This window comes from Vidua macroura, chromosome 17 (assembly GCF_024509145.1).
Source record: "Vidua macroura isolate BioBank_ID:100142 chromosome 17, ASM2450914v1, whole genome shotgun sequence".
Lineage (NCBI taxonomy): Eukaryota > Metazoa > Chordata > Aves > Passeriformes > Viduidae > Vidua > Vidua macroura.
In genome coordinates, this window is record NC_071587.1 from 15,130,046 (window position 1) to 15,157,915 (window position 27,870).

Sequence of the window (27,870 nt, forward strand, 5' to 3'; positions counted from 1 at the left end):
ATAAGATAAGGATTTGCATCATCCTTATAGACACAGCCGTGTCATCTTTCCTTTTGTGTGCACACTGTCAGTGAGCTTAGGGCAATGATGGGAAGAGGCTAAATCTTCTGCAGAGCATTTCCTCCAGGAATGTAGGAAATGAAGCTACTGGGTAGAGGTACCATTGCTTACAACAGTTTTCACACTTGCTTCAAGGAGAGTCACCTGTGGTTGGCTGATGACTCACAGAGGCAAGTGCCACTTGGAGCTAACTGTGTGTGTTCTGCTCCCCTTTGCAGCGAGTTTGTATCCTGGCTCAGTGAGATTGGAGAGATAAGCAAACCAGAGGAAGGGGTCAACCTGGGACAGGCACTATTGGAAAATGGAATCATTCATCATGGTGAGTGTGCCATGTCATAAAAAGATATCAGATTTCAGTAATGCCCTGGAAATAAGGGTGGGAAGCTTGCTGAAGCTGTTCACATGATGTTCAAATACTTTCTGCTGCCATACCCATCAAATCCTCAAAATTTTTAGTGATTTTTGGGATTAATGAGTGGGCAAATTTATGCCTTGAAAAGAGAACTTGTTTGGTATTCGGAAAGTGTTTGTGTCTGCAGTTGCTTGATTTCTCTGCAACATTTTAGTTGGGGTATATATCAGGTGTATATTCCTTTGTACTGTGTGTGTTTGAAAATGTGTTAAATCCATAAATACAGCTTTGCACATGGAACATCAGCAATCCAGAGAAGAGAGGAGCAGTGCTCTTTTAGACCAGGGCACAGGTGATGGGTCATTCAAATGACTCTGCTTGTCACAAAAGAAAGAGATAATGGAGGGTTTGTTGTGTTTCCAGCTCATTTGGCAAGAATGTCTTTCTTTAAAATAGTGAGGGACCATATTTCTTCATCTCACCCAGCTGATGACCTTGAAGTGTTGTGATGAGGTGTTCTAGAAGGGCAGGACAGCACGTACAAAAGTGCTGCATGACTGAAGTATGCTTGTTTGAAAATTTTCTGTGCTACCTGCATTTCTACTAAAAGGTCGTTATCCAGATTATATTGTTTAAATTCAGATTTCTCCTGCTGTTTCCATATTGTGTTATGCAGACAGAGCAACACAATTCTACTCTAATTAAACAGCAAATATCCCAATTTCAGCATTCAGGTGAGTTTAGCTGCAAAATGCACCTCAAAGGAATACTGTTGATGGGTCAACTGCAAAAATGGCTGTTAGTGCTGTGATAACTATTGTGGGAATTTGAAACACTTTGTTCAAAACTCATCGAGAAAGGTCAGATGTTCCTAATTCCCTTCACTAGGACTGTTTCCAAAGACTTACATTAACTGAATCTGATGTAAAATTTTAAAAATCCAATTTCTACCAACTGGCCTATAAAGAACATAGTGGGGACAAAAGACAAATTATCATGCTGATGTTTTAGTTTCAGATAAGCACCAGTTTAAGAATGAACAGGTGATGTACAGATTTCGCTATGATGATGGAACATACAAGCCAAGAAGTGAATTGGAAGACATCGTGTCCAAGGTTCGTGTTATCATTCTTAGTTGGAACTTTGTGATTTGCATCAAGAAGTTTGCTATCCCTCTGAATGTCATTGACCTGTTGTGTGGGAGATTGCCATTGCTGTTGATCTGTGTTATATTGAGCTGTCCATCCTAATGCCACAGGAAATATTCACATTAGGGAGAGGAAGCAGAGTTTAGTAATGAACACCAATACAGTTGTGACTGCACCCAAGACTGCTGATTGGAATCCCAGTAGAGTAACAAAAGGTTTTAAAACAATAGGTGATAATGTGTCTGCTGCAAATCTTCATAAAATCGTTATACTTCAGGGGGATAAAAGAGATCAAGATTCAACTGTTCCTAATAATTGTTTGTTAAATGAGTTCTGTTGATCTCATATTTGTCCACATACCTTTTAATAAATTTGGTTTTTTTCATATGGACATTGGTTAATGGGTTAATTGTGAGGAAGGAATAATGGAGAAAATGTTGGAATGGAGGTGTTTAGAGGTAAAAACAGGTTTCTGGCTGTTGGAAACCAGGAAAGAAGAAAGAATGTTTGACAGAGAGGCTAAAGGACATGTTTTGAATATCAATATTAATAAAGAAAAAATTCCAGCTGAGTAGAGACATCAGTGTCCAGGTTTTGTTAGCATTAGCTAGTCAGTGTTTCTTTGAAAAGGAAAAAGCTGCTAACACTCTGCATCTTCCATTCTTCAGGGGGTGAGGCTGTACTGCCGACTGCACTGCCTGTATACTCCAGTGGTCAAGTAAGCTCCTCTTTGTGATCCCTTTGAATTTATTTGGCTTTTATTTGCTTTGTTATTTGGTTTGTTTTTTTGTTTTTTTTTTTTTTTGGCTATTATTGGCTTTGTTAAAAGGATGATGTTACTATTGAAATCTTCCTTGTTTCTTACTATGAGAAATAATTTTCTGAATTTTCTTGGTTCTTCTACAGCCCTTGCATCTCCACAGCTTAGATCTTGTAGTTGCAGTGCTGCTGCTAGAGGATGTTGGAACTGGGGATTCAGGGAGAGTGAGCAGCTGGGTATGGTTACAGTGGCTCCGATTCAGGGCAGATCATGTGGTAGGGATTGTAGTTGCTGTATTATTTGAGTTATAGAAAATGTCGACAGATGCTGAAGAGATGTAAACAGATTCCAGTGTGGTGCTAGGATTCTGTCATTCGGAGAACCCTAAACAAACAAAAAACAATCTGAAGCAGAATAAAAGCTGAAGATGTAATTTGAAGAAACCCTGAAAGTTTTGTGTGGATTCTTAAGAACTTGGCTCTGTATAAATAACTGCTGAAGAGTTGAGATAGGCTGCAAGTGCTAGGTAACTCTTCCCAGAGCCAAGGAGATGATTTTCAGATGTTGTTTACCTTACTGTGACATCAGATGAACATTTCTGGCCTATAATGGAAACCACCCTGAACTCTGTAGTTGTTCTACAACTGCATGGAAGATTAGGCATTTTCACTTAGGAGAACTTGATTTTTAACAAATAAAAAACTGATGAGAGAGAAAAAACGTCTAGTGGAGATGGCTGGATTCCCAAATTCAACAAAACTGACCTCTTGTCCATGAGTTGTACAGCTGAATTTTCACTGAGAGATGGCACTGGGCCTTGGACCAAGATTGATGGCAGCTTATCAAAACTGTCAGCATCTCTAGGAAAGTTCTGAGAGTTACTTCTCATCTGGAACTCCCTACTCATTAGTGCTCAATATTTTAATGTTTTCCTTTATTGTGCTGACATTTCAAAAGTACATTTTCCCAACATAAGAGTGTGAGAGGGGAAATCTGCCCAGAAAACTCCTACAGATTTGTGCTGTGGTTAGCACATTACTGGGAGACAAATTGAAAATTGTATGTAAGCACTATGAGGAAAGCTTTTTTTCTGAGGACACATTACTGGAAATGCTGTCATGTTTTGTTGTTTTCTTTCCAAGCTCTGAAAGTCCCCCTTTTCTTTCTAATTTCTCACCCTGCATTCTGCAAACACACAGACATTTCTGCTGTATTTATTTACAACAGCCAGTCACAACATATTTGTATCTGTAGATGATTAGTGAAAAGAACAGGGTTGGGTAGAATGGGTTTTAGATGGTGTTTGGATATTACATTTTTAGGAAAAAGGCAGCATTTGATAGTGTGGTGCTAATGAAAGAGGCTGATTTGACAGAGCTGAAGAATAAAGTCTTTTCTTGGTCTGCCTCATGGATCCATCCGGACTGTAAAACAGCCCCAGTGGCTGTGCCTCCTTCTACAGTCATGCCAGTGGAGCTCAAGCTTCAAATACAAGGACCACCCCAAGGGTGAGAGAGGAATTAATTCTTCATACTCCTTCAGCATTTGGCCTCTCTACTGAGACCCTCAATGAGAGTGAGCCAATTAATGCAAATTAATTGTGATAATGGCTTTTGTGATGTGGAACTAGGAACTGGATCAAGACCATGAAACTTATTTCACATGGGCCAGTAAACAGCCTTAAAATGGCTTTTATGATCTTCCAAATTGGATTAAATCCACTGACCTTGGAGGTGAAAGGTGTTAGAGCCTGATGTCCTGAGCCACATATACCTCTTGTATTTGTATCAAAATTCTTTAGAAATATTTCACAAAAGGCTAAAACCATCAATTATCTCCGTGGCTTTGAGAATAGAAATGGAAGAAAACTGCAAAAAGCACCAAGTTACAATAGGGTTCGTTTTCCTTCTTGCAGGAACAGTGCTGCTTTCTGCAAGGCCTGGGTGTGAGCTGGTGCCAGTTGTGTTACAAGAGCTAAACACAACCCTTCTTATTTACAATGACTGAAATTATCTAATTCCATAAAAGGATGCTGCATATTATATTTGTGTCTGGCTATTACATGTTATTTTACTAAAGGAAGTGAAATCTGAACAAGTGTGGAAAATCTCTCTTGTTAAAATAGACTAAAAGCTGCCTAATTCCATGAGCCTCACAAAAATGAGGCACAGAGGGAATGTGTAGAGTCCATGTCTATGAATACATTAATAGGTAAATGCTAGAGAAGAATTGTTGAAGCCTGTAGATGGGACTGGTATTGAGCCAAAAGGTGTAAGCTGGACGTCAATGGATTTTGGATTATTTCCAGCCAGAAAAGTCTGATTTTTAGTGGGACCGCTGGTGGCAGTATTCTAACCTGAGTTACAGCAGCAGCAGCATAGGACATCTGTGAAAAGAATCTTCTGGTTGCCTCTGGTGGGAATGTGAGCTCCCTGAAGATGGCTCGAAACAACATCTAGAGAAATTTTAAGTAACACTGCTTTGTGTTGATCTGAAGTATCTTCCTAATTCAAGCTGCTGGAGAAGTTTAAAACTTTCTACAGAGAAAAGATGGCTGCTTATTAGTAGTAGGTCACAATAGTATATATAGGTTTAGAGTGTAAAAGGAATGTATACCTTTTTGTCCTGATTTTCCCTGAATTCTCTTTCTTAATTAGAGACCGTGACTACCACCTAAAGACATACAAATCAGTAATCCCTGCAAGTAAACTAGTGGACTGGCTTATTGCACAGGTAAGAAAAGTTTTACAATACTCTCTTTGCTAAGAAGCACTTCATAATCCTAAAAATTTCTTTTTTTCAATTTATCAGTGGAAAATTTAAAAGTGGTTTGGTTGCTGTTCTTACCTGTGTGCATCTACTTTCTTTCCTCCTCCCAGGGAGCTGTAAACAGTCTTGGTCTGAGACCATCTTAATTGCTGGGTTTACACATCCAAGGCAACAAGCCACCCTGATTAGAGCTTTAGACATCACATCATTACCAAAACTAGACAGCAATAATAATAATTGTAATGGTGGCAGTAGTAATAAGAGCAATAGTAATGTGCTTTGGATAAGCTTCTTCACTGTGGTACTGACTGTAAACTGTTTCTATAATTCTGATGACTCAAATGGGGAGACTGTATGGAATAAACCTAAGTTAGCATGTCAAAACTAGTGTATCTAGTTTCACATCTAGTTTCTGTATGAAAAGGTTGAGACACATTTTGTCAAGATTGATCATTGTAGATGGCTCTATTTTCTGAAGATTTTCATTACTCCCTTTATTGTATTTGGACAAATACCTACATAACATTTAGAAGTATTTAGTGAGCTGAAAGAATTAAAGCTATATTTTCTAATTGGAGAATGCTGTTTTGATAGGGGAATTTTGAGGCCAAGGTAACATCATCAGGAGTAGCCAGCTCTAGTTTAGACCCTTCCTATGCAAAGACTTTGTTGCCTAGAACAAACATAGACTGCTAAAGGTTTAAGATGGTAATATTAGAAGGCATTTCTCCTCCAGTTTATTTACAGTTGAAATAATGAATTGGATTTTTAAATGCCAGTCTCTGTAAAATAAACTACCCATTTATCCCACAAAATAACACCATGTGAGCGTTGAGCGTTGTCTCATGACAGGATGTTGAAAATGAGAGAAGACTTGAAATTAGTTCATAGTAGAAGTTAAACTTTTGGTTTCTTAAAGCTATTTTCTTGGCTTTCCTTGTGTGATTACATGGTCATACAATTCTTTCAGAACTGCCTTGATGCCTTTTCTACCAAGACAACAGTATTTAGTTCTTGATTTGTAAATGTTGTGTCTTTTCTGCTCTCAGCCAAGTTAACAAAAGCTAGTAGTGCTGTGGATTGGCCAGAGCTGATCCTGTTCTATCCTGTATTTAAATAATGCTGATACACCATAGTGATGGGCTTTGCCAGCATTTGCTTGGCAAATAACTATTGTTCTCCTTAGCAGCATTTGAAGTCGGACTGATGTTCTGCTGACAAGATCAGAGGGTGCTTGAAACACTTATTTTTTGCTTAAAACAAAGTCAGTACACTACCCTGCAGCTGCTGTGAGAGCTTTCGGGTATCTAGTTCTTCAGATGGAGAGGAGAAAAGGTGTAATACTTGTGTAAGATACAGCTTCTTGTTAAATAGGACTGAAAGGAATACACTGAAATTGCTTCTGTTGCCAAAGCAGCAGGTGCCCTCCCTGCTGGAATGAGCTGAGCAGCTGCTCTCACTGAGATAGAAGACACCAGGTTCCCCTGTGTCCTTTTGCTCATCTTGCATCAAGGGACCAGTGTTAACAATCTTTGTAAGACCAGTAGTGCCTTCTGATTTTTAGCAGCACTATTTACTTGTCCGCCTAAAAAGTACAACCATGTTTGTAAAGTCTTCACTTGTGGCTGCAAATTAGCAAATATATCAAGAAAATTAGGCATTTCTTGTATTTAACTGACTTGTAGATGTAAAGCTTAAGGCTGCCATTTCAGGGAAGTCTGTAAATTTGCAAGTCACCTTTGGTACCTGTTTTGAATGACTACACTCAAGGCTTCAGATAGTGAGAAACATCTGCTGTGTAAGCAAACTGCCACTGTAGTTTTAATGTGTCTGACCTTTGGAGTTCACATACTTAACTTTTTCTCCCTTGAGCTGAATATGGATGGGATCTCTCAGCTTCAAAGGAGGAGTTTTCTTGTCTGTGACTAATGGGTCCTCAAGTCCAACACTCTGATTTCAAATAAAATGTCTTTACATTGAGATAATATGGTATCTTTCCCCTGTGCTGGTCCTTAATCCTCTGGTTCCTGTAGGAGGGAGAGATGCTGTTTGGAGGAATGAAAAGTGTTTGGGCAATGGGATACCTGTTTTAATGGCTTGCTATTGTTCCCTACACAGATCATCCTGCTAAGTTCAGAGCTGCAAGCTGTGCAGTGGGGAAGGGGGAGTAATTTGTCTTAGAAAATGATCTGAGGTGTAACATTATTGTCCTGTTTCTAGGGAGACTGTCAGACTCGGGAGGAAGCTGTCACACTGGGTGTGGGACTCTGCAATAACGGCTTCATGCATCATGGTAATGCATCAATTTGCTACCCCCAGCAAATGAAATTAACTCTTACTTCAGTCAGATTAGCTGTTCTAGGCTGTGTCATACGTGCTGTGTACACAATTTGCAGGAATTCCTGCAGGTCCTTCTAGAACACAGTCCACAAGCTAATACATGGCTAGGCCTGGCGCCTTCCCAAGGGAAGCCACTTGCTGATAGTTATGGGAAGCACTGAAGGGATTAGACAAGCTAGAAGGAGCATGTTTTTTCACTGCATCTCTTCCAGAGCCACATGAGCAATGCACAAGCCTAGTACTGTCCTGAAATATCCCCAAAAAATATCAGCTGTTAAGTAAAATTGCCTAGTTCTTGTGTCTTGGATAACAAACACAATCCTCAGTCCTGAGGCATCCAAATCTGAAGTGCCAAATTGCCAAGTTAGACATCATCCATCCCCAAACAGGGGAAGTAAACAAATCACATTTGTATCAGTGTGAAATAGAACATACAAGTCCTAAGAGTAAACATAGTTTGTCAAATGAAACGTTCAGTTTTAGTCATAGATAACATTTGCTCACTGTATTTTGAATAGTGTTTCTGAGAGCAGATTATTGTAAATAACTAATGGAGAACTTCCATAGTAGTTAACAGTAATGTAAGAATAGTTGGGGTCTCTTTAAAAGAGTTTGGTCTGTTCTGAGCCCATGCAAACTTTTGGCATTTATTGCATTCTTTGTCAAGGAAGACCTTTGCATAAGTACATGTTGAATGTAGGAGTTCGTCATCACTTGCTCTTTTATTTGAAGGCCTCAGGTCTTTGAAAAACTGATGAAGAACTTTCTCATGCCTTCTAGAATTTTGTAGATCTCATTTCCCTCTCCATTATTTTTTTAAGGTCGAGCTTTAGTCTATGTGGACACCTTACGTGCTTTTAAACAGCCCCTTTACCCCTTTTTGCTCCTTGTATAGTTTTTTTTATATTCATTTGGCTGTAGGAAAGGAGTGTGAGATTTTGAGTAGCATCTTCCTTCCAAGAGGATCTTTTGCATTTTATATAAATTCTGCATGCCAGGGAGCTCACATCATGTCATTAGCTACTATACACTGTGAAGAAAATTCTTGTCCTAAAATACAGAATTAGCTTAAAAATACAGAGCTGAGGAACTGACTGATAGAGATGCATCCGGTCTGAGTTCTGTAAAGATTGGGGTAATATTTAGAATTTCCTTTAACTTTCTCCTCTGTTTCTCTCTTTTTTCCTCCATGTAAATTCATGTATGTATTTCATATATATAATTTCCAGTCCTGGAGAAAAGTGAATTTAAGGATGAATCCTTATATTTCCGCTTTTATGCCGATGAGGAGATGGAGGGCACCAGTTCCAAGGGCAAGCAATTACGGAATGACTTCAAGCTCGTGGAAAACATCCTGGGAAAGAATCTTCTGGTAAGAAATATGTGAATGTGTAAACCTTGATGTTTCTGCTAAAATGGTATTGTTTTATAATAGAGGAGAATAATGAGAGAGTAGAATTAAAATGGGCAATTGCACGTGTAGCTAGGTTTTTCTTCACTGCATAAATGCTACTAATTCTTGATCTGCTTTGCTGTATATCTCCAACTTCCATACCTCTGACTTTTTAGTTAGGCAGACTGCATAACTTACTCTAGGAGCACAGGAAATCCTTACGTTACAGGTCCCTTTCTGGAGCTTGTGACCATCCTGCTGTATTGGGAGTTTTGGATGTACAGTTCACACAGGTACAAGTGCATGGAAGTTCCCACCTCTTTCCAGTGCACAGTTCAAGCCCTTTCTATTCCCAAGAAGCCTTTGCAAGCGTGTAAGGGAACTGGAGATGTTTTAGCAGGTATCACAGTGTTGAGATGGTGGGGGAAAAAGTAATGAGCTCTACTCTCTTGGAAGAGATCTGCCATCAAGTTTAAGCCCAGTTTGAATTCAAACACGCTTGTATGTGAGGTAAATTCAGATGTAAGTTATAACACAGATATTTCAGGGCATCATTCTCTCAGCCATATGAATGCTGTTGTTGTAGTTCTGAAGTGCATCAGTCACCCTCTGTCAAAATGCAGTCCTATCTCAAACAGAAAACAAATGAAGAGCACGTGATGAGGAAAAAAATCTCCTATTTAGAGGGCACAGATTTGTGTCAAATCTGTAGTAGTCACGCTTAAGTCATGAGCTGCTTTCTTTTGCATGCATAAATTAACAGTCCCTTGAATGAAGGGACTTGTGAAGACCCTGCGAAAGCAGTGCAGTAAATTCATTACACTTACCCACAAAACAATTGTGACTGACTTCTGCTTTATGCTGTGTTTAGCAATTATGAGTAGCTGTTATCCTGAGGCTTTGCTGTCTGTGGAGCATCACTGCTTGCCTCTACACTCATGACAGGGCATTAATCCTTCCCATCCTCTGATCCCACCACAGGAGGTTTACTGGAATTTCCTCAGCACTGGCTTTTGAAATATGCTTTCCTACTGCCATGAAATCCTAGTTGTTCAGTGGATAAGTTTCCCCACCCCCTTAATCCAAGTTTGCTCTATCACACGAGAGTTTGCCTTTGAAAACAGAAAACAACAGAAACCTTGGCAAATACTTGTTAAAAATGCCAAGGAACAAAGTACTTTCAGTCTGGAAAAACATGATTCAAACAAGATCTAGTATTTATTTATTTGCACAATTATTTGTCATTGAAGGACATAAATCTTGACAAACTGAAAAAATATACAACATTCTTTGCATAGCTGAAGAAAATTTGGATTTTGGCCTGACTCCAGGCATTGTGGTTTGGTTACTGCAGTGTGCTGTGAACTTGTGATCAGCACTTCTGCTTGTTAGCCCAAACTGACACCATCACAAATCAGAGCTGGTTGCTTGGATCTGAGTATCAGACAAAGGTGTGTTTCCTGTAGAGATTGGCCATGATCAGAGTTGAGTGAGAGGTTTAATTGCACACATGATGACGGAGTCCCAGAAGACTCTAAAGAGAAGCATTCTCAATGATTTGTGAAGATGATGCCTGTGTACATTTTCTGTAGCATTCTCAAAACTTTTGTGTTGACTTGGAGATCTAAATGTTATCAACTTCCCAGACCTGTGATAACTCCTGCATTCCCACAGGGTATCCCACATTTCTGATCCTCTGTAAAGTGTGGCAGTAGTTGCCCAACTCTGCAAAATTTCAGCAGAGAGAGCAAAGAGCTTTCCCTTTGTTCTTCATTATGCTGGTGTGTACCACAGTCTGTTGTAGCTAGAGAATTAAAGTCATAGATTTAAAACACCTCTGGGAAGAAAGCCACTAAGGAGCTCATCCTCTAGGGATTTCTGTTCCCAAGGGGACAGGCTGGGAAGTCAGTGACAAGAGGCATTCATCATCCAGGTGTATGCAGCCACATAAGGGCTTTGAGTGGGTTTGGATACTATAGTGAACTCTGAAACAAAAAACACCTTTTAGATTTTAAGTCTTTGACAATTCAGAAGGAACAATTTGAGTTCAGTGCTCAATTTCAAAGCTCACAAACCAGAAGAAACTTGGAGTCATACTGTACATATTTAACCTCTTCTGCTAATTTTGCAAAACATACCTTTAAAGATAATAGTAGGGGTGGCTTAGATCCTGAAGCTACTTATTGGAAAGAAATTTTGTCTTTTCAAATCTTGTTTTGTGCCCCAAAGCTGTGGACTTGTGAAAAGCTGAGGAGACTGGAACAACCTGGGAGATGGGGTGGCAGGAAAGTAGCTGTCTTTGAATGCTACTGAGGGCCTCAGAAACTTCCTCCATTTTCTGAAATGCTCAGATCTGACATTGTCTGATAAGTCACTGCTCCTGAGGAGATTATTACCCAAGTCAGGGTGTTCAGGTGTGTCCAGTAGAGAAGGGTTTTGCTGGAGAGGTGTAGGGAAGAATATGCATCCTGGACCCAGGTTCAGGGAATGGATCTGCTGTGCTGCTCTGTTTTTCATTAAACATGCTTGTATTTAAAATAGTCTCACTTGTTAATGTGATTGCCTCTCAAGACTAAACAGCTGCTGCCTTACATTCCAGAAACTGATTTGGCTTCAGGGGCATAGAAATAGTTCTTGCAGGTGGCTGTTTAGGTAATAGCTTGGGACTCCCTAGGGATGAATGGGGTTCAGCTGTGGAATGGCAGGGTGTTCCTACTTCACAATAAAGAATTTATTGCCTTCTCCAGGTATTGCAAATGGAATATTATCCATAGTCTGCCTTTTCATAAGGGGTGTCTCCAGCACAGGAAGTTCCTAATGTTGATGGTCATAGGGTTTCTTAAAAGTGTTTTAGTTCTTTGCTTTCAAACAATTCATATTTGCAATACCAGTGATCAGAGCAAGGTAGGCTATTAAAAATAATAGCAAACAAAAGATCTTCATGCAAAGTAATGATGGCTGCACTCCAAGAGACAGGTAAGGTTGTGTAGCTGCTGGCATCTAAGTTGGGCATATCAAAGCCTCCAGGTTTTTAAATGTCTATTTCACAAATGCTTTCAAAATGCAACAGAAGAATCTGAATGGGCCCTTCAAGTGTAAAGTGCAAATTGGAGAGGAGAGGTAGTCTGGAAATTTTCCATTGAATCCCAAATATGAAGTGATAAAAGTATGTGTTGTGTTGGACTGAAACTCATTCCACTTGCAACGCTAAAAATCTAACCAGCAATTTACCAGATTTAGCTGATTTTCCAAAGTCCTTTGTTGAACAAGCACTACTAGCATTGTTTCTGAAAATACTTAAAACTAGCCAAGAATGGGAAAGTTACCATCCAGTCTTTCTACTTTCTTGTGCATCCTCTAATGTGAACATCACCTGAAAAGGACTTTTCCCCAGATATTTTGCTATACATTATTTTAACTTGACTGTATGGCTTCTGCAGGACAGAATTATTCCGATTCTTGACTTTTTTTTTTCTCCCCCAAGGTGATTTCCCATAAAAGGACATTTATAATCTGATGGAATTGACTTTAAAGGAAAAAGGACAGTATTTTAAAATAGTGCAAAAATCATCAGAAGCAAGGAAACTATTCTGAGTAATTTGCTTACCCCCATGGCATGCTAGATTGAGTAGCTTTATTTTTCCTCTTAAATCAGTTCTGTTTTATCAGATGGTTCTTAAATACATAATATTTACTCAAATGCCAAATATTTATCAGTTAGATTTTCCACTTGTCCATTTACCAGTGGCTAGGCTTGGTTTATTTTTCTGTAATGCGAAGTGAGTTGTTAAGCTTTATCCTTATTGTTAATAAACCACTTGAAAAGGATTAGTGAAATGGATATTTGTCATGATTGATATGATTTTAAAGAATATGTGTAAGGGGAGTCTATGTGACCTCAGTGCAAAGAAGAGGAAGCAGAAATTCAGAAGCAAGAATTATGAAGGCTTCTCTCTACCATGTAAGGTACAACTGAGCACAGGGTATGGAGTTGGTGTTTTTTCCCTTACACAAAGCCTATGTGCCTGTCTCTGGAGGAAGGACTTATGGATGTCAGGAATTGTCCTCTCATTAGATAGAATTTTAGCCATCAGACTGCCATTATGCTGTAGAATTATGTAGTGTGCAGTTAGATCTATAAAAGGTAGGCCTGAGATCTGCAATTTGTGTGAAACTGATAGCTGAGAAGCACTCAGATCATTCATTATCACATAGGTGGGATGTATTCTGAAAAATAAACAGATGACTGCACTCAATCTGTAGTACATTCACCAATGGGGAATACTGAATAATGATGAATTCCGTAATCCAAAAGTGAAAGATGTATTGAAGGATGTAGGTCTAGGAGTTGAAATCAAAGGCAGTTTCTAAAAGAAGAGTTGATTAACCATTGGAAAAAACTCTCAAGGGTGGGAATAGATTCTTCACTTCTTAAAGACGGCAGATCATACCTGTGTAACTCTGGAAAATCTGCTTTAATATTTATTAAGGGCTCAATGTAGAAATACCTAAGATTAAATTTTATGGCTCATGTTTTGTAGGCAGTCAGACCAAATGATCTGGTAGTCGCTTTCCATCTTAAGACAGAAGTCCAGTTGTGGCTTGCAATGAAAAGTCTAATTTCTCATCTCCAGTCTTCACCTTTTCTGTGAACTCTGTATTTATGAAGCATAAATGTGTGTAAATATTGTGCTCTGTTTAAGATTTTACCAGAAGAGGATGACTATGGATTTGACATAGAAGAAAAGAACAAAGCAATTGTGGTGAAGTCAGTTCGACGAGAGTCTTCTGCCGAGGTAGGACCTCACATTCATATTTTGGTATCTAAGAATGTTTCAATACTTAGAAAAGTTACAAACCATCCTTTTAAAATCTCTTTCCTTTAAAGGCAGCTAATATAAGATTGCTATCTTCTACAATTCCTGGTAATAAGCAGTTTCTGTAAATTGATAGGTATTTTGGAATTACTGGGGGACTTGAATTATTGGTACGTGATAGGATGAGAGCAGTATCTGTGTGATGATAGCTTACCTCAGGTTCCTTAGCAACTTTCATTTAAGGAGGGAGGGAAAGTAACACTCTTTTGGGGTAGCAAAGATGTTTAATGGGGAAACGAGTTTATTTGAATGAAAGCTGTATTTTTAGATATGTATTTTTCCCTTAAAAAGCATGCAGTCATTTCTCTCCATGGTATTTTTTAGGAGTTCTACAGAATATATTTGCTTTGTTTCTTTGAAGCACATAGATAGCCCAAATATCTTAGGATCTGAGTATTTCTTAATCACCCATTTAACCCTACAGAATTCTTATGTGGATCACACAGTGTGATCTGCAATAAGGCACAGATACACTGCTGAAGATAAGAGAGGACTAAATGACGTGTCAAGGGTTTCACAGTAAAGTGTGGCACACAGCACAGAGCTTCTAATTAAAAGTCCTGGACAACTATTACAGAATTTTTGAATGTCAACATTAAAATTTGTTGATTACTCCTTTGGACTACAAATAACTCCTGGATGACTTGCTTAATGGAAATAGCTGAAGTGGACAGATTGGTTTCAGCAAGTTGAAAATACCACATGGGAAGGAAATTTGAACTGAAGTTGAGTGTTAGAATGAAATTATTTCAGTCTTCTTGATTCTCATTTGGTTTATGGTCACCAAAGAAACCAAACCTATGCTTTATCTAGTGCTCAAAATCAACATAGGTTGGCCAAAACTGTTATTAATCTAAACCTGTGCTGTGAACCATTGCCTGCCAGATAATCCTCTGCCCTTTTTTTGGCTGGAAGCTTGGGGAATAGCCTGAAAATCTGTTGTGTTTGAGGACGGCAGCACACCATTTTCTAAGGAATCTTTTTCTTGATCTTTCAAGATAATCTTTGACCATGAGCCCATCTTTTGGGCTTGATCTAATAATATTGGTCCAGCAAAGAACTAAATCTGCATCTCCCTGAGCCAGAGTCTATGTGAGAGTAGTGCTGTGTGGATCTCCTTTTTCAAGTCAAGCAACTTGTCAGTGGATTCCAGGCAGAATAGAAAAGGGTTTGCCACATTTAGAAGGAAACCCAACTGCTGAACCTTGAAGTTATATGAAGTAATTATAGTCTGTAAGGTTTAATAAATTTTTAATGGTTCCTTGATTCCTAACACCTAGTCCAAATGTTGCTATGTTACATTTTAACTGGTAGAGATCATCAAGGGGTATGTTTGAGGCTATTGTCCAGTGGGCACCGTAGGGGATCTCAGTCTTGTCATTGGATCTGTGACCATTGCCAAATAACTAAAGTTAGGTGCAAAACCTAGGAATTAAAATCTAATGGCTTTTTAGGCTAATGAAGAGCTAGTGCTTCACTTAAAGCAGAGACAGTTCTTATCACCATTTCAAACCAGGTTACATTTACTGGATAACCTATACCCAGTTCCATGACTGGGTATAGGTTGGTTTTGCAAGGCTGATAGCTGAAAACTGTCCACAGCTCCTGTGCCCAAGGTGTGGGAAGTCACACTTCTGCATCTCACTGGGTATTACAGGCAGGCTATTAGGGGGCTCTAGCTTTCCATTGTGTCCCCTCACCCCTTGTTTTTTTATAGTCTCCTATTTTAATAGTCCCTTTAAAATTTGTAGCAGAAAAGTACTAAGATTTATCCATTGCAAACTAAGATACATCTGTAGAGTGGCATATTTCTGGTGAAATATCTTTGTTTTCTGTAAATGCAGAAAATTTTAAGGAGGAGTGACAAATGACTTGATGAACCAACACTACTTATAGGGTATTCCATGTGAAAGTAATCCAAGAAATGTCCATAAGTAAGGAACAGTTGAACCTTGAAGCCTGAGCTTTCAGAGTTGCTGCCAGTGATCCAGAGTGCTGTGTGGTGTTTGTTCCCTTTGCAGATGGCTGGCCTGCAAGCAGGAAGAAAAATCTATTCAATCAATGAGGATTTAGTATTCCTACGCCCGTTTGCTGAAGTGGAAACCATCTTATCCCAGTCCTTCTGCTCACGAAGGCCACTTAGGCTTCTGGTAGCCACCAAATCAAAGGAGTAAGTGCCAAGATGGGCAGAGAAAAAAGATTATTGAGAAATGTTAGTTACTAAGTAGTACTTCTACAGCTGTAGTGAAACCTGTGTAAACACTTTGCTGTGCAGAAGCCACTCAATAGGAAAACATGACAGAAATAAGAGGTACAAGACTCATGGCTTGTTTTTAGTGATGACCCTTGGGCTGCTAGGAGAGGTCAGCATGCGTTCTCTTTATACTGCAGATAACTTTTGGTTTCCTTGTGTACAAACAAAATTGAATCACAAGGACTGTCATTCTTTCTCAGGTGTGAAGCTTCACACACTCTATTATGTGCATGGGAAAACGATTTCCACCCATTAAAGCTTGGCTTATTTTTTGATGACTCTAACAATATCAGCCCTTACAGTTTTCTAGTCTGTTATTGTTTCTTACAATGAGAGCTGGCCCTGTTAGTGTCTTGTGTATTGTTAGATTCTGTAATCCCAGAATCTGCCATAGAACTGAATGTCTCAGTGAACATTTGTTGCTGAATTCTAGTCCAGAAGGTCTTGTCCAGTCTGTTTTGTTTCTTTAAAATTTTTTAGTGGGAAAAAATCCTCTGCTGATATAGGTCAGTACAGCTGCACTGAAGTTTGCGTAGAAATGGAAGTGAATATAAATGATTTAGAAAGTTTCTGTCAAGTGTTTATTCACTTAAAGATGTAACAAATTAAGAAGTGACAAATTCTAATTAACAACTAGAATCTCCCATCTGCCTTGGAGATTGAAGATGGGAGTATATTTCTTCAGGTCTGTTTCTTTGTTATTTATTTGTAAACACTGTGGATGCTTACTTTCATCCAAACCCAGTTGTGAATGCCAAGGAAAGATTCTATTAAGAACTGCCCAGAACTCTGGCAGCCTAAATTAAAACCATGCTTTCTCTTCTCCGTTATTTATCTGCAGGGTTATTAAAATCCCCGATTGTCCTGAAGCACTTTGCTTTCAGATCCGGGGAGCAGCACCACCATACGTTCATGCAGTAGGAAGAGGTAAGGAGAAACTCTGGTACAGTTAAGTTGGGAGTACAGCTGACTAGATAGACATGTGCATGTATATATATATATATATATATATATATATATATGTATGTATGTATGTATGTATGTATTTCAACAAAGACACATCCAGGTTTCGTTGTCTAGCTTGTTCTATACAAGTTCTGATAAATTTAGTGACCATAGTGACAAGTGTGATAAACAAGAATCATACTCACATAACCATAGAACAGTGTGAGATTTCCTGCCTCAAACTGCTTATCACCTAAATAGGTTCTAAGACAAACAGTACCATTCTTATGAACTGAGTGTTGGGTCTCTAATCCCATCAACGCAATACAAGGAATAATTTAATTCCACAGTGGAAGAAACTTGAATGCTGCAATGCACAGTACCATGGACTCTTTAGAAGGCTTTATCACTTTAGCTCTTGCAAGCTAGAAATGGACTTGCTTAGTGACCCTTCCCTTGTTTCTTCTGAGACTACTAAGGTAAAGCTTAACAGCCACGGGGGGAAAAAAAAACCTGTAAAACTGAGATGGTTGAGAAAAAGTTGAGGCATCATGCTGTCTGTTGCTTCCTCAATATTTTTACCTGTAGTCATCCACAATTTCGATCTGGGTTCTGAAGGTGCTGTAGGATCAGCAGGTTGGTAGACAAGTCATAACACAATCTGGACATCACAAACTGTGGCATAAGACTTGGAGACTACTTCTCCCTTTACATAGGCATATATTGCTACAAATAGCCAGTATAAGACAGAGGCAGACTGCTCTCCTTGATCTTTTTAAAAGGAGAAAACACAATTTGACAGAGATATTTACTACTTCTGTGCCTGACATATTAACTGAGCTACAAGCAAAGCACAGCTTTAGCCTTTATGTTAAGAGATGCAGAAAATATGACCTTTTAGACATACACCAGTTCCTTCCTTCAGAACAAATGTGTGTCTCCAGCTGAGTGCAGTTAGCTTAGGCAGAGCCCACAGATGGTGTTCCGAGGGACACACATTTATTACACCATTTTATAGCAGCACCTACAACCACTTTTTCACTGTTTGGAGTGCAAGCTGGAAGTTGCAGCTAGGAAGATTGTCCTTTTTCGGGATTTTGCCCGGAAAAGACAAGTTACGTTTGACATGATAGTGTTTTTGTGTAGCAAATTGTGTAACATGCAAGTGTTACACCTGTCTTCCAGGTGTGAGAGGCTGGAACAAATATAACAGTTTGTACTTAAGCAAGACCACAGCTAATGTAACCATAAGGCTAAAAGAGAACTATATAAGAATGCCAAACTATTTCCCACAGAAATGTCAATTTCTAGCATGAACACATTTAGATCTAGGAGACTGCTGTTTTTCCCAGCACCACTGAAAACATGAAGGATAGACACATGATGTTATCCTTACACAACAAAGCTCTCTGAATAGTAGCAAAGGCATGACATGACTGACCCAGCTCTTCTTACTTTTTCTAACCAGAAAGCTTTTGCAAACTTTCCAGTATTCTCATCCATAGGCAGCTGGCATTTCTGTCTAACTTCCCTCCTGTTATTTTTCAGGTTCTGAGGCTGCAGCCGTAGGCCTTCATCCAGGGCAGTGTATTTTGAAAGTTAATGGGAATAATGCAACACATGGAAATTACAAGGAGGTTCTGGAGCACTTCACAGCCTATAGGACCAGGCAGCAGGAAGCACTGGTATGAATGCACAACCTCAAAGGAAGTACATTATTTCCCGCCTTTCTTCTGCCCTCCTTTATTCCTGTGTTTTTATGCTCACTAAAGATTTAGAAAAAGAACATCTACATGTTTGTTTTGACTCATTTGCTTTTATGCCAGGGTCCTGCTGTCACTGAGGGCACCTGATTCCATTTGCCCATAGTTGCAAAACACCTGCAAATAATCTGAAAGCCATTTCATGCATACAGAATTAATACAAAATTATTAACTGTTACTAACCATGGAAGTTTACTCAGCTATTGAGCTATATTTTGTGTTCTCTGAAGTTCAGAGAAAAGCTGGGGGATATTTCAGCATACTTAGAAGATATAGAATAGTTGATATTTCAGCCTACTTAGAAGATATAGAATTGATAGCTAGATTCACCTCTGTAGTCCAAATATTTGGAGATTGAGCATTTTGAGGTCCTAGCTGAAGCCTGTGTTTCTTGAAAGGGGTTGTACCAGTGGGTGTACAGAACACATGAAGATGCTGAAGAGGACAGAGTTCAGCAAGCAGCATCCCCTGCATGTTTGAGTGGCAGTCGCCTGGGCTCCCGCAAAGACAACTCTGCACTAGAAGGACATGCACAATTGGGACAACTTCAAAGCAGCCAACAGGAATCAGGTAAAGATTCTCATGGGGGAAGAAAACCTAGGGACAATTCAGGGGCTTTCAGAAGGAAAACCACAGTAGAAATATAATGTATAATTATTATTGTAGAATATCTCTTGTCTTAGCAAAGCTTTGTAATTGAGTGAGGTCTGCCAGAGGACATAATTCTTTGCTGCAGTTTATTCAGGGGAAGAAAAAAAATGAGATGCAGATAGAAATCATGCACCTATGACTCTCTCTTCTCTACAAGACAGCCAGTTATGGGAATGAAGAGACTCAGCATTTTTAGAATCCTTTGGTAGCCCCTGAAAACCATGCATTTATGGGCAGTAGCTGATGGAGAGGGAATGTCTGCAAGAAACTCCACCTAGAATAATCTGTATTTTCTGTTATTTTTGATTAAAGATTAGGATGTTAAAATTTCTTCGATCTGGAGCAAGTTTTCAAGGCATGTTGCCACTGTTTCAGGAAAAGGTGTGGGTGTATTTCCTCCAACCTTTGAAAGCATAGCTCAAAAACACAGGTCTACTTTCATGTTGAGGGCTTATTTGGAAAAGTAGATGTTAAGGGAGACCAAAAGCAAAATTTAATCCAAAGGACTGAACCTGGACTCTCTGAATGCCACTGGCAACTTCTTCAGGAACAGATGCACGTCTGTGTGGATCCGATGCAAGGTCTGGTGATGCTGGTAATTTCACAGTCACAGAGTGTTCCAGCAGTGGAACAGCTGGAGCAGCACCCTGGTAAAAGTGTGTGAGCAACTCCCTGGCAAATCTCAATTTGACTGGAACTTGAATCTGTTCTCTAGTGACAATAGAATTGCTTTGTGTAAAAAATATTTTCTCCTCACCACATCCCTGCCTCACATCTCAGTCTTCCAGAGAGTTATTGCAGACAACAGATGAACATATTTCCCTTCCCTTATAAGCTTCTGCTAGAATCCGTGAACAGAACTAGAAGTAGTGTCCTGAGCATGGATATGTGCACACATACATGGAAAAACATCAGAATGGGGATTGGAGCATGTGTATTATCTAAAACTCTGTCACTGTCTCCAATAATGGCCAATAGCAAATGTCTTCCTAAACATTCTCTCAGTCTCCAGCAGCACACAGTTCGAGACATTCTTTGAGCCAAAGGTTGTGTCTCTGCATTCAGTATTCTTCTCAGCAGGTTTCTCTTGCCTGGGCAGGCCTGTGTTCACATGTGCTGCCAGACACCTCTAATGACTTACTTTGGTTCCAGCCCAGACACCACAGACTGTCATTTCTCCACTGGTCATTGGTGAAGAAACCCCTCTCATCAGCCTGACTGTGGATAATGCCCACCTGGAGCACGGGGTGGTATATGAATATGTTAGCAGTGCAGGAATCAAATCCTTTGTCCTGGAGAAAATTGTGGAACCAAAAGGCTGCTTCATTCTCACTGCGAAGGTACCGAAAACCATACGTGGTCAGCTTTTGCCTAAACAGAATGGGAAACCAATAATATAGCTTATTATTGGCTGCTGTGGGCTTGGCTCTTCAGTTGAGGTTGACATTGGTCTTCTCAGCCCTGCTTAGAGTTTTGTTCACGAGAATGAGTGAACTATTCACTCATTCACTAGAATAGCTTGTTTGGTATGAGTAATCAGCTAGTGCTTCCAGGACTTCAGCTGTTGAGGCAGATGGAGGGGAGCCCTCAGCTGTGGAATTCTTGCTTTTATCTGCCTGGTAACATGCACTCTGCTGATATTTAAGATTAATCTTTTCAGACAGGAATTTGCTTTACCTTGCAAGAAAATCAAACAACTTTTTCCCATCTGAGAGGCTGGATGGGTTGCCACAGGAATTGAGTAGAACTGCTGCTATTGGAAAGCAGCAGAGAGTGCTGAGTGGCTTGGTCATCTCTGACAAAAACAAGCTAATAGTGAATGCTTGTTGCATCCAAGTAATGCTATTGCTATGTCTCATAGCATGGAAGCATGCTAGAGCAGGTAACTTGGACAGTGGATATTTTGATCCACTTCGGTGATTCTAAACATTTTTAAGGAATGTTAGATGACTCTGAAGATTAGACACATTGGTGGTTCTCAGGCAGTAATAAAGGCAGCTTGCTCTGGAGGCATCTTTATTCAACCATGGGGCTTTGCCTCTCACAGAGAGGAAGAAAACTATTTTCCCACCCTGCCAGGACTCACACCATTGACATCCTGTCTTTTTGTTTAGATTTTAGAGGCCTTTGCTGCAGAGGACAGTCACTTTGTAAAGAACTGTGAAAGACTCATATCCCTAAGCAGTGCTGTGGCCACCATGCCCCAGTATGAATTCCGGCAAATCTGTGACACTAAGCTGGAAAGCATTAGCAGGAGGCTCACGAGCTACCAAGAGGTACAACACTACTAGTAGTTGGTGAAGTCTTGAGACAATACTTAATTTGTTAAGTGGGTCTTAGTATTCTTTATTAATGAATCCAAACTGTTTCTGAGGTGGGTATCCTGGAGGCATGAGAATAGCTCTGCAAGTTACTGAAATTGCAAGTTTTGAGTTAAAATACCGTGTCTGTAAATCACTCCTTCCTGCTTGTCAGAGCTGTTAGTTAAGACATATTAGTGCAGGTTAATTTCCTCTGTATTAATGAATAAATATGAGAACAGATTGATGCATGTCTTATTTAATATGAACGTAACTACAGTGTATCATGGTGTAAACAAAGTGTATGTGCTTTTTTTGTGCAGTTACCTGAGCTGTTTGAAAAGAGAGTGCTAGGAGGTATAGCTAATTGCTAGGAGGTATAGCTAATTGTTTTATGAGCTTTTTTTTTTTAATGTGTTACTCCAGCTGCATCAGAAATCTGAATTCCTGGATTTCTGGAATAGGAGGCAGGAAAAGAAAATAATTGTCTGTATTGCTTCAAAAAAATTTTTGAAGGTGCAGTAGCACACACATACTTTATTTCTCCCAGTTTGCAGATGAATTGAAAACAAAGGTGAGCCCAGCCTTCAAACAAGCCATTATGGAACCTCATTCCCTCAACAGCATGGATTTCTGCCCCACCAACTGCCATATTAACCTCATGGAGGTATCATACCCCAAAAGCACTACCTCAGCAGGGAGATCGTTCAGTATTCGCATTGGACGCAAACCTTCTATTATTGGTCTTGATCCAGAGCAAGGTGATCATTAACTTCCAAGTCATACTGATTTGATCTGTATAAAAAGTTGTGTTTTTCCACTGCTCAGCAAGGTCAAATATAAGTTCCAAGGAAACATAATCTTGCCAGTACCCTTTCTTCCTCCTTAAAATGCTATAGTTAAATGGCAGCCTTCTTGTGTTGTGAAAAAGTAATGGCTTCAAGCATAGGGGGGCTTCAGGTGCCGTGTTTTTGCTAGACGAACTGTTCGAGCATGATCTCATGGTAGTTACGTGGCCAGGGTGCTATTGCCATTAGTAGAGGTGACTTGCTGACTAAAAGTGAGCAGGGGCTGATGGCAATGCTAGTGCTTCATTCAGGGGGGAAACTGAAGCCAATCACATTGTAGTGCTGCTTTCTACTCTCATTACTAAATAAATTCCATGCACTGGAGTTGAAAGTCTCTACTGTGTCAGGGGATCTATTTTCTGATAAATTGCTGCTATGCAGCATTTCTCTTACAATCTGGTTATTTGAGTTCCAACATTTTTTTTATCATGATCTGACTTAACATGCTTCTGATTCATTGCCTTGTGAAGGTCAGAGTGCAGGAATGTTTGGAAGAGGGAACTATAGACTAGCCAACTTTCTGAACAATGGCATTGACTATTCAAATTGAGGTTTGTAAAGAACCCCTGCTTGCTTGGGCACTAGAATTTTTAATGTGAGCTAAGGTAGGTAGCAAAGTACTGCACCAAAACTGTCAGCAATTCTAAATGAAAAATAATTAATTTATTTTCTGTAAGGACAGAATCATATTCCTTTATATGTATGTATGTGTGTAAGTGTAAATGTCTGTAGAGCTTGAATAATAGCATAGACTGATTCCTGAGAACCCAAATTCATTAACTTTTCAACAAATGCTTTTAGAGAGCTTCTAAGTTTTCTGTATGAGTATACATGTGGACATAGGTCTGTACTTCCATAATCTACCCAGTTTCTGAACTGCAGTAAATTCAAAATATCACGTTGGCATGACAGGAAAAAAAGCCCAACTTCTTTGGGTATTTTTCCAGAATGATTTTGTCATACAATGTAATTATATGAAACAGTTCTGTGAAATTTTAGTTTTTCCTGTCAGAACTCCACTTATCCTAAATGATCATCACTGGGATGGAGTGGAGAAAGTAATGAGAGCCATACTAACTAGATCCTTTAATGTTTAGTAGGTACCTTAAATCCAGTCTCATATACTCAGCATTGCATCACCACTATGGCTGCACCATCTTGGAGATGTCCAGCCCCAGAAGATGGAGATCCTGATGGTAGCTTTGGCCAGCAGAATGGAGGAACAATTTCGGAAGAAAGGGGACTCAGTTTTCTGCTGAAACAGGAAGACTGGGAGATGCAGGACTCCTACTTGCACCTTTTTAACAAACTAGACATTGCAGTGAAGGAAATGAAGCAGTATGTCATTCAGATAAATAAGTGAGTACAAAATCCTGTATGCACTGGGGAAAGAAATTCTTATAATATTGAGGAAGTAACCTCCAAAAGCACATTGTGCTGTTGACCCCAGCTGTCAGCCTCTTCACACCTGCCCTTGTATGACAAGTCCTCACTGGTTGTGTTAAATCTACTTCTGGGCAGACCCACTAGTGTTTGTATTATTGTCTTTTGCTTCTAAAAGTCTACCTGAATTTGACAGCCACTGTTTTGCTTACTGTATACTCCAAAAAAAGAATCTATTTGTTGTCAAGAGCCCTTGAGATTTTATCTGTCGTAAGGCAGAAATAAGGGTTGAAATAAAGACAGTTCAACTGCTGAAGCAAAAGCTGCACACAAAGCAAAACCAAGGATTCATTCACTGCTTCCCATGGGCAGGCAGGTGTTCAGCCACCTTCAGGAAAGTAGGGTCCCATCCTGTGCAATGCTGACTTGAGAGGACAAACACCAACACTCCAAATAGCCCCTCTTTCCTCCTTTTCCACCCACTTTATATGCTGAGCATGGTGTCACGTGATCTGGAATATCCCTTGGGTCAGTTGGGATCGCCTGTCCTGGCTGTGTCTCCTCCCAGTCTCGCACACACCCCAGCCCCTTCCCCACTGTGGCTCTATGAGGGGCAGAAAAGGCCTTGGTTCTGTATTAGCTCAGCAGTAACAAGACCATCTCTGTATTATCAGCTTTGTGTTCAGCACAAATCCACAACAGTCCCATACTAGCCCATGGGAAAAAAAAAATTAACTGTATCCCTGCCAAAAGCAGCACGTGACCAAAACTTCACCTGAGTGGAAAGCACATGGAGGCTTGTTTTCAACATGTATACAGAAGGGTGGTGGCTGCTGGGTAGAGCCAGCGAGCTGAAGAGGAGAAATCCAGTGCCTTGGAGGAAAACAGTGAGGACTTTCAGGCCACCATGGTTACAGTGATTAAGTTACACTTTATAGAAGTAGGGTACCTGTAGAAACAGGACCCTTTGGGAACTGGGATTCATGGGAATCTCCTGAGGTTTAACAAGACCAAGTGCAAGGTGCTGCACCTAGTCAGGACAGGCTGGAGAATAAAGGGACTGAAAGCAGATGTACCAAGAAGGACCTGGGAGTGCTGGTGGCTGAGAGGCTGGACATAAGCCATCAGTGTGCACTGGCAGCATTATTCAGTCCTGGGCCATCTGTGTCTTGGGCTCAGCCCCACAGTGTGAGCAGCAGGTGAAGCCAGTGGGGAATCTGCCCCTCTGCCCTGCTCAGGTGAGACCCTACCTGCAGAGCTACCTCCACCTCTGGGGTGCCCAGCTCAGGAAGGATGTGGGAGAGAGTCCAGAGGAGGCCGTGGAGATGATCAGAGGGACAGAACAGCTCTGCTGTGGGAAAAGGCTGAGAGAATTGGGATTGTTGGCTGGAGAAAAGGCTTTGGGGTGACCTACTTGTGGCCTTCCAGTACCTGGTGGGAGCCTGCAAGAAAGATGAAGAGACTCTTTACAAGGGCCTGGAGTGACAGAACAAGGGGCAATGGCCTCAAACTGAGAGCACGTTCAGATCAGATGTTGAGTAGTAGTCTATGTAAAGTGCTCACAAAGGTAGCTTTGATTTCACATAGCTGCATTTAGCCTTAGTCGTGACAGTTCATTTGTGGGACTGAGAGCTCTATGTTGTGCTTCTGCAGACTTTTGTCCACCATAACAGAACCTACAGAAGCTGGTGCCTGTGAGCCACCATCTACTGAGGACACATCCTCACCTTCCCTGGGAACAGAAGAAAGTGATCCTGACAAAGCTGAGCATGGTGGAATCAAGAAGGTCTGTTTCAAAGTTTCTGAGGAGGACCAGGAAGACTCTGGACATGACACAATGAGTTTCAGAGACTCCTACAGGTCAGTCTGAAGATTGTGCCACTTGTACCTTACTAGTACTGTGTTTCAAAGTTCTGGTTCCAATATGGATTCAACAAACAGGTTGTTTTCCAGTCAGTCAATTATCTAGTATTCACTTAGTAGAGTATTCACTTCACTTACATATTCATTGCATTTATTACCCTGGAGACATACACAGCAAAATACTTCACCCAAAATAATGCCAAAATACTAAGGTATCTAGAAAAGTGAATAAAATGAAATAAATAGGTTTAGTGTGACTTTCTGTGCCCTGTAGCCAGAAACTACAGAAGTCCAGCAGAATTCTCAGACTGCTTGGTCTTTTAATAGCTGGTATTAACATTTGGTTCTGCAGCCAATTTTCCTTAAAGTCTAAGACACTGAGGACCAGAAATGGACATTGAGTTTTTTTTATTTTTAATGGGCCTTTGAAACCACAAACAGAAATGTTTATTCAGGTGTCTCAAAATCTTTCTGGGACATGATTGACTGCTAGTTCTCCAGGAATATTTGCTACCAAAGAGAATCTCACTCCCAATTCTTGCTATTTTGGGGGGAAACATTTGGAGACTCAGCTTCAGAATAAGTGGGATAACAAATTGTGGCCATGTCTGATCACTGCAATTTAACATCCTTAATAGGCCATTTTTACATTTCTAGTAAAACCATAAAACTGGGAGGATTCCAGGGACCTGAATGAATGACCTGTCTCTGTAATGTCCCCACTGCAGTCCTGATGCTTTACTTGCTGTTATTGGGCACTTGTACCAGTAGCAATAGGTGCCACCGATGCGGGACTCCAGAATGGCAGAAGGGGAGCAATTTGTTCTGGAAGGGGTCTCTGGAGTCTGCACAGTCCAGTGCCTTGCTCAGACAGGGCCAGTAAGATTGGTTGCTTGGGGTCTTGTCTGGTTGAATATTGATTGCCTCAGAGGACAGCAAATACGAAGTCAATAAAGAAATAGAATTAGTTACTTGCAGTGCTGAGATCTGGGGCATCTCTGTTGTGTGAGATTTTAATCTGCACATGTGCTTTGGAGCTTTCTGAGTGAAATGTGCTTTATTTCTTTCACTGTTAATAGGGTATCCCGGTAGTTTATATTTCTGTAATTGAGGCTAATTTATTCCGGGTAACAAAGTGACGGCACAAACAGTCTCGCTGGGTTTGTCACTTGTTCCAGAATTCTACACGTAAATTTAAGAAACATTATTCTGTCTTATCTGTATTAGACAGAGGCAGAGAATTAAGCATATATTACAGATAGTAGTTACTCGAGGGGGAATGTGTTTTTATGGGTTTTGATTTAAAAGAGCATTGATTAGCAACAAACCCAAGCAAACTGTAGATAAGAAAATACCTTCTTTGCAATAGCCAACAAGGCTATTTTCTGTGATCATTTGGATGTGTAATTCATAAGGGTTTGTATTGCAAAGTAGTTGCCATAAATATTAATCTTCCTGAGAAGAAAACAGATTTCTTTGATACTAGATTTTAAAAAAGGACAGCAAGAATACTAATTAGGGTTCTTTCAGTTGCTCTAATATTTTTCTCTCATCTCAGTTAAAAATTACATCAGAGGCAAAGACAGTGGAGAATTTTTTACGCTTTGTTTTGAGCTTGTACCATTAAAACCACTGTCATTATCACTTCACTGGAAGGGGACAGCCTGAGATCCATAGTCTTTTTGGTTACTTTCAGTAAGAATAGTTAAAGTGAACCTTAAAGAGAGGAGATTCACTGTAGAATTTTCCAGAATTTTCTTGGCACAGTGCATGAGCCAAGATTGGTATGGAGCTGTCGTGACTCCTCTGCTTCATTATAGGATCTGCAGTGCCTGATTCTCCAGTGGCTTAGATTCCCTAAATTTTCTCTCCCACCTCCAGTATCTGTGCTACTGGAGCCTCCCTGTATGCTGGATTTGGATGCTGTAATGCCCTGAGAATTGGTAGCAAACGTTTAGTGGAGATGTCTGTTTTCATTATTTACAGAAGCAGGATGATGTAATTAAGCATTCAGTGTTAAGTGCAAATAGAAGAAGACATCCTGTGGCAGTCCCATCTCCAGAGTCCCTGCTTAACGGCTGTTGTGCATGTCATTAGTCATCTCATTTTCACAGAAGTAGGTTTGGGGAGACAGTGCTAATAAAGCAGAATAGCAGAGTGGGTG

At 40.1% G+C, this 27,870-nt stretch overlaps 1 protein-coding gene across 3 annotated transcripts in view; it reads left to right on the forward strand.

Annotated features, from left to right (window-relative positions):
• PREX1 (phosphatidylinositol-3,4,5-trisphosphate dependent Rac exchange factor 1) overlaps window positions 1-27,870 on the forward strand; it is a 126,842-nt gene that overhangs the window by 84,422 nt on the left and 14,550 nt on the right. For 2 of the 3 annotated variants that reach the window (XM_053992999.1, XM_053993001.1), the window contains exons 11-26: window positions 279-379; window positions 1,424-1,527; window positions 2,229-2,278; window positions 4,978-5,053; window positions 7,310-7,382; window positions 8,659-8,801; window positions 13,526-13,618; window positions 15,721-15,869; window positions 16,795-16,880; window positions 18,447-18,583; window positions 19,060-19,231; window positions 20,465-20,652; window positions 21,427-21,588; window positions 22,163-22,373; window positions 23,558-23,819; window positions 25,497-25,703. In XM_053992999.1, coding sequence (XP_053848974.1) covers window positions 279-379; window positions 1,424-1,527; window positions 2,229-2,278; window positions 4,978-5,053; window positions 7,310-7,382; window positions 8,659-8,801; window positions 13,526-13,618; window positions 15,721-15,869; window positions 16,795-16,880; window positions 18,447-18,583; window positions 19,060-19,231; window positions 20,465-20,652; window positions 21,427-21,588; window positions 22,163-22,373; window positions 23,558-23,819; window positions 25,497-25,703 — 2,214 coding nt within the window. The remainder of the gene's footprint in view (window positions 1-278; window positions 380-1,423; window positions 1,528-2,228; window positions 2,279-4,977; window positions 5,054-7,309; window positions 7,383-8,658; window positions 8,802-13,525; window positions 13,619-15,720; window positions 15,870-16,794; window positions 16,881-18,446; window positions 18,584-19,059; window positions 19,232-20,464; window positions 20,653-21,426; window positions 21,589-22,162; window positions 22,374-23,557; window positions 23,820-25,496; window positions 25,704-27,870) is intronic. The other variant, XM_053993000.1, reaches the window with a different exon arrangement.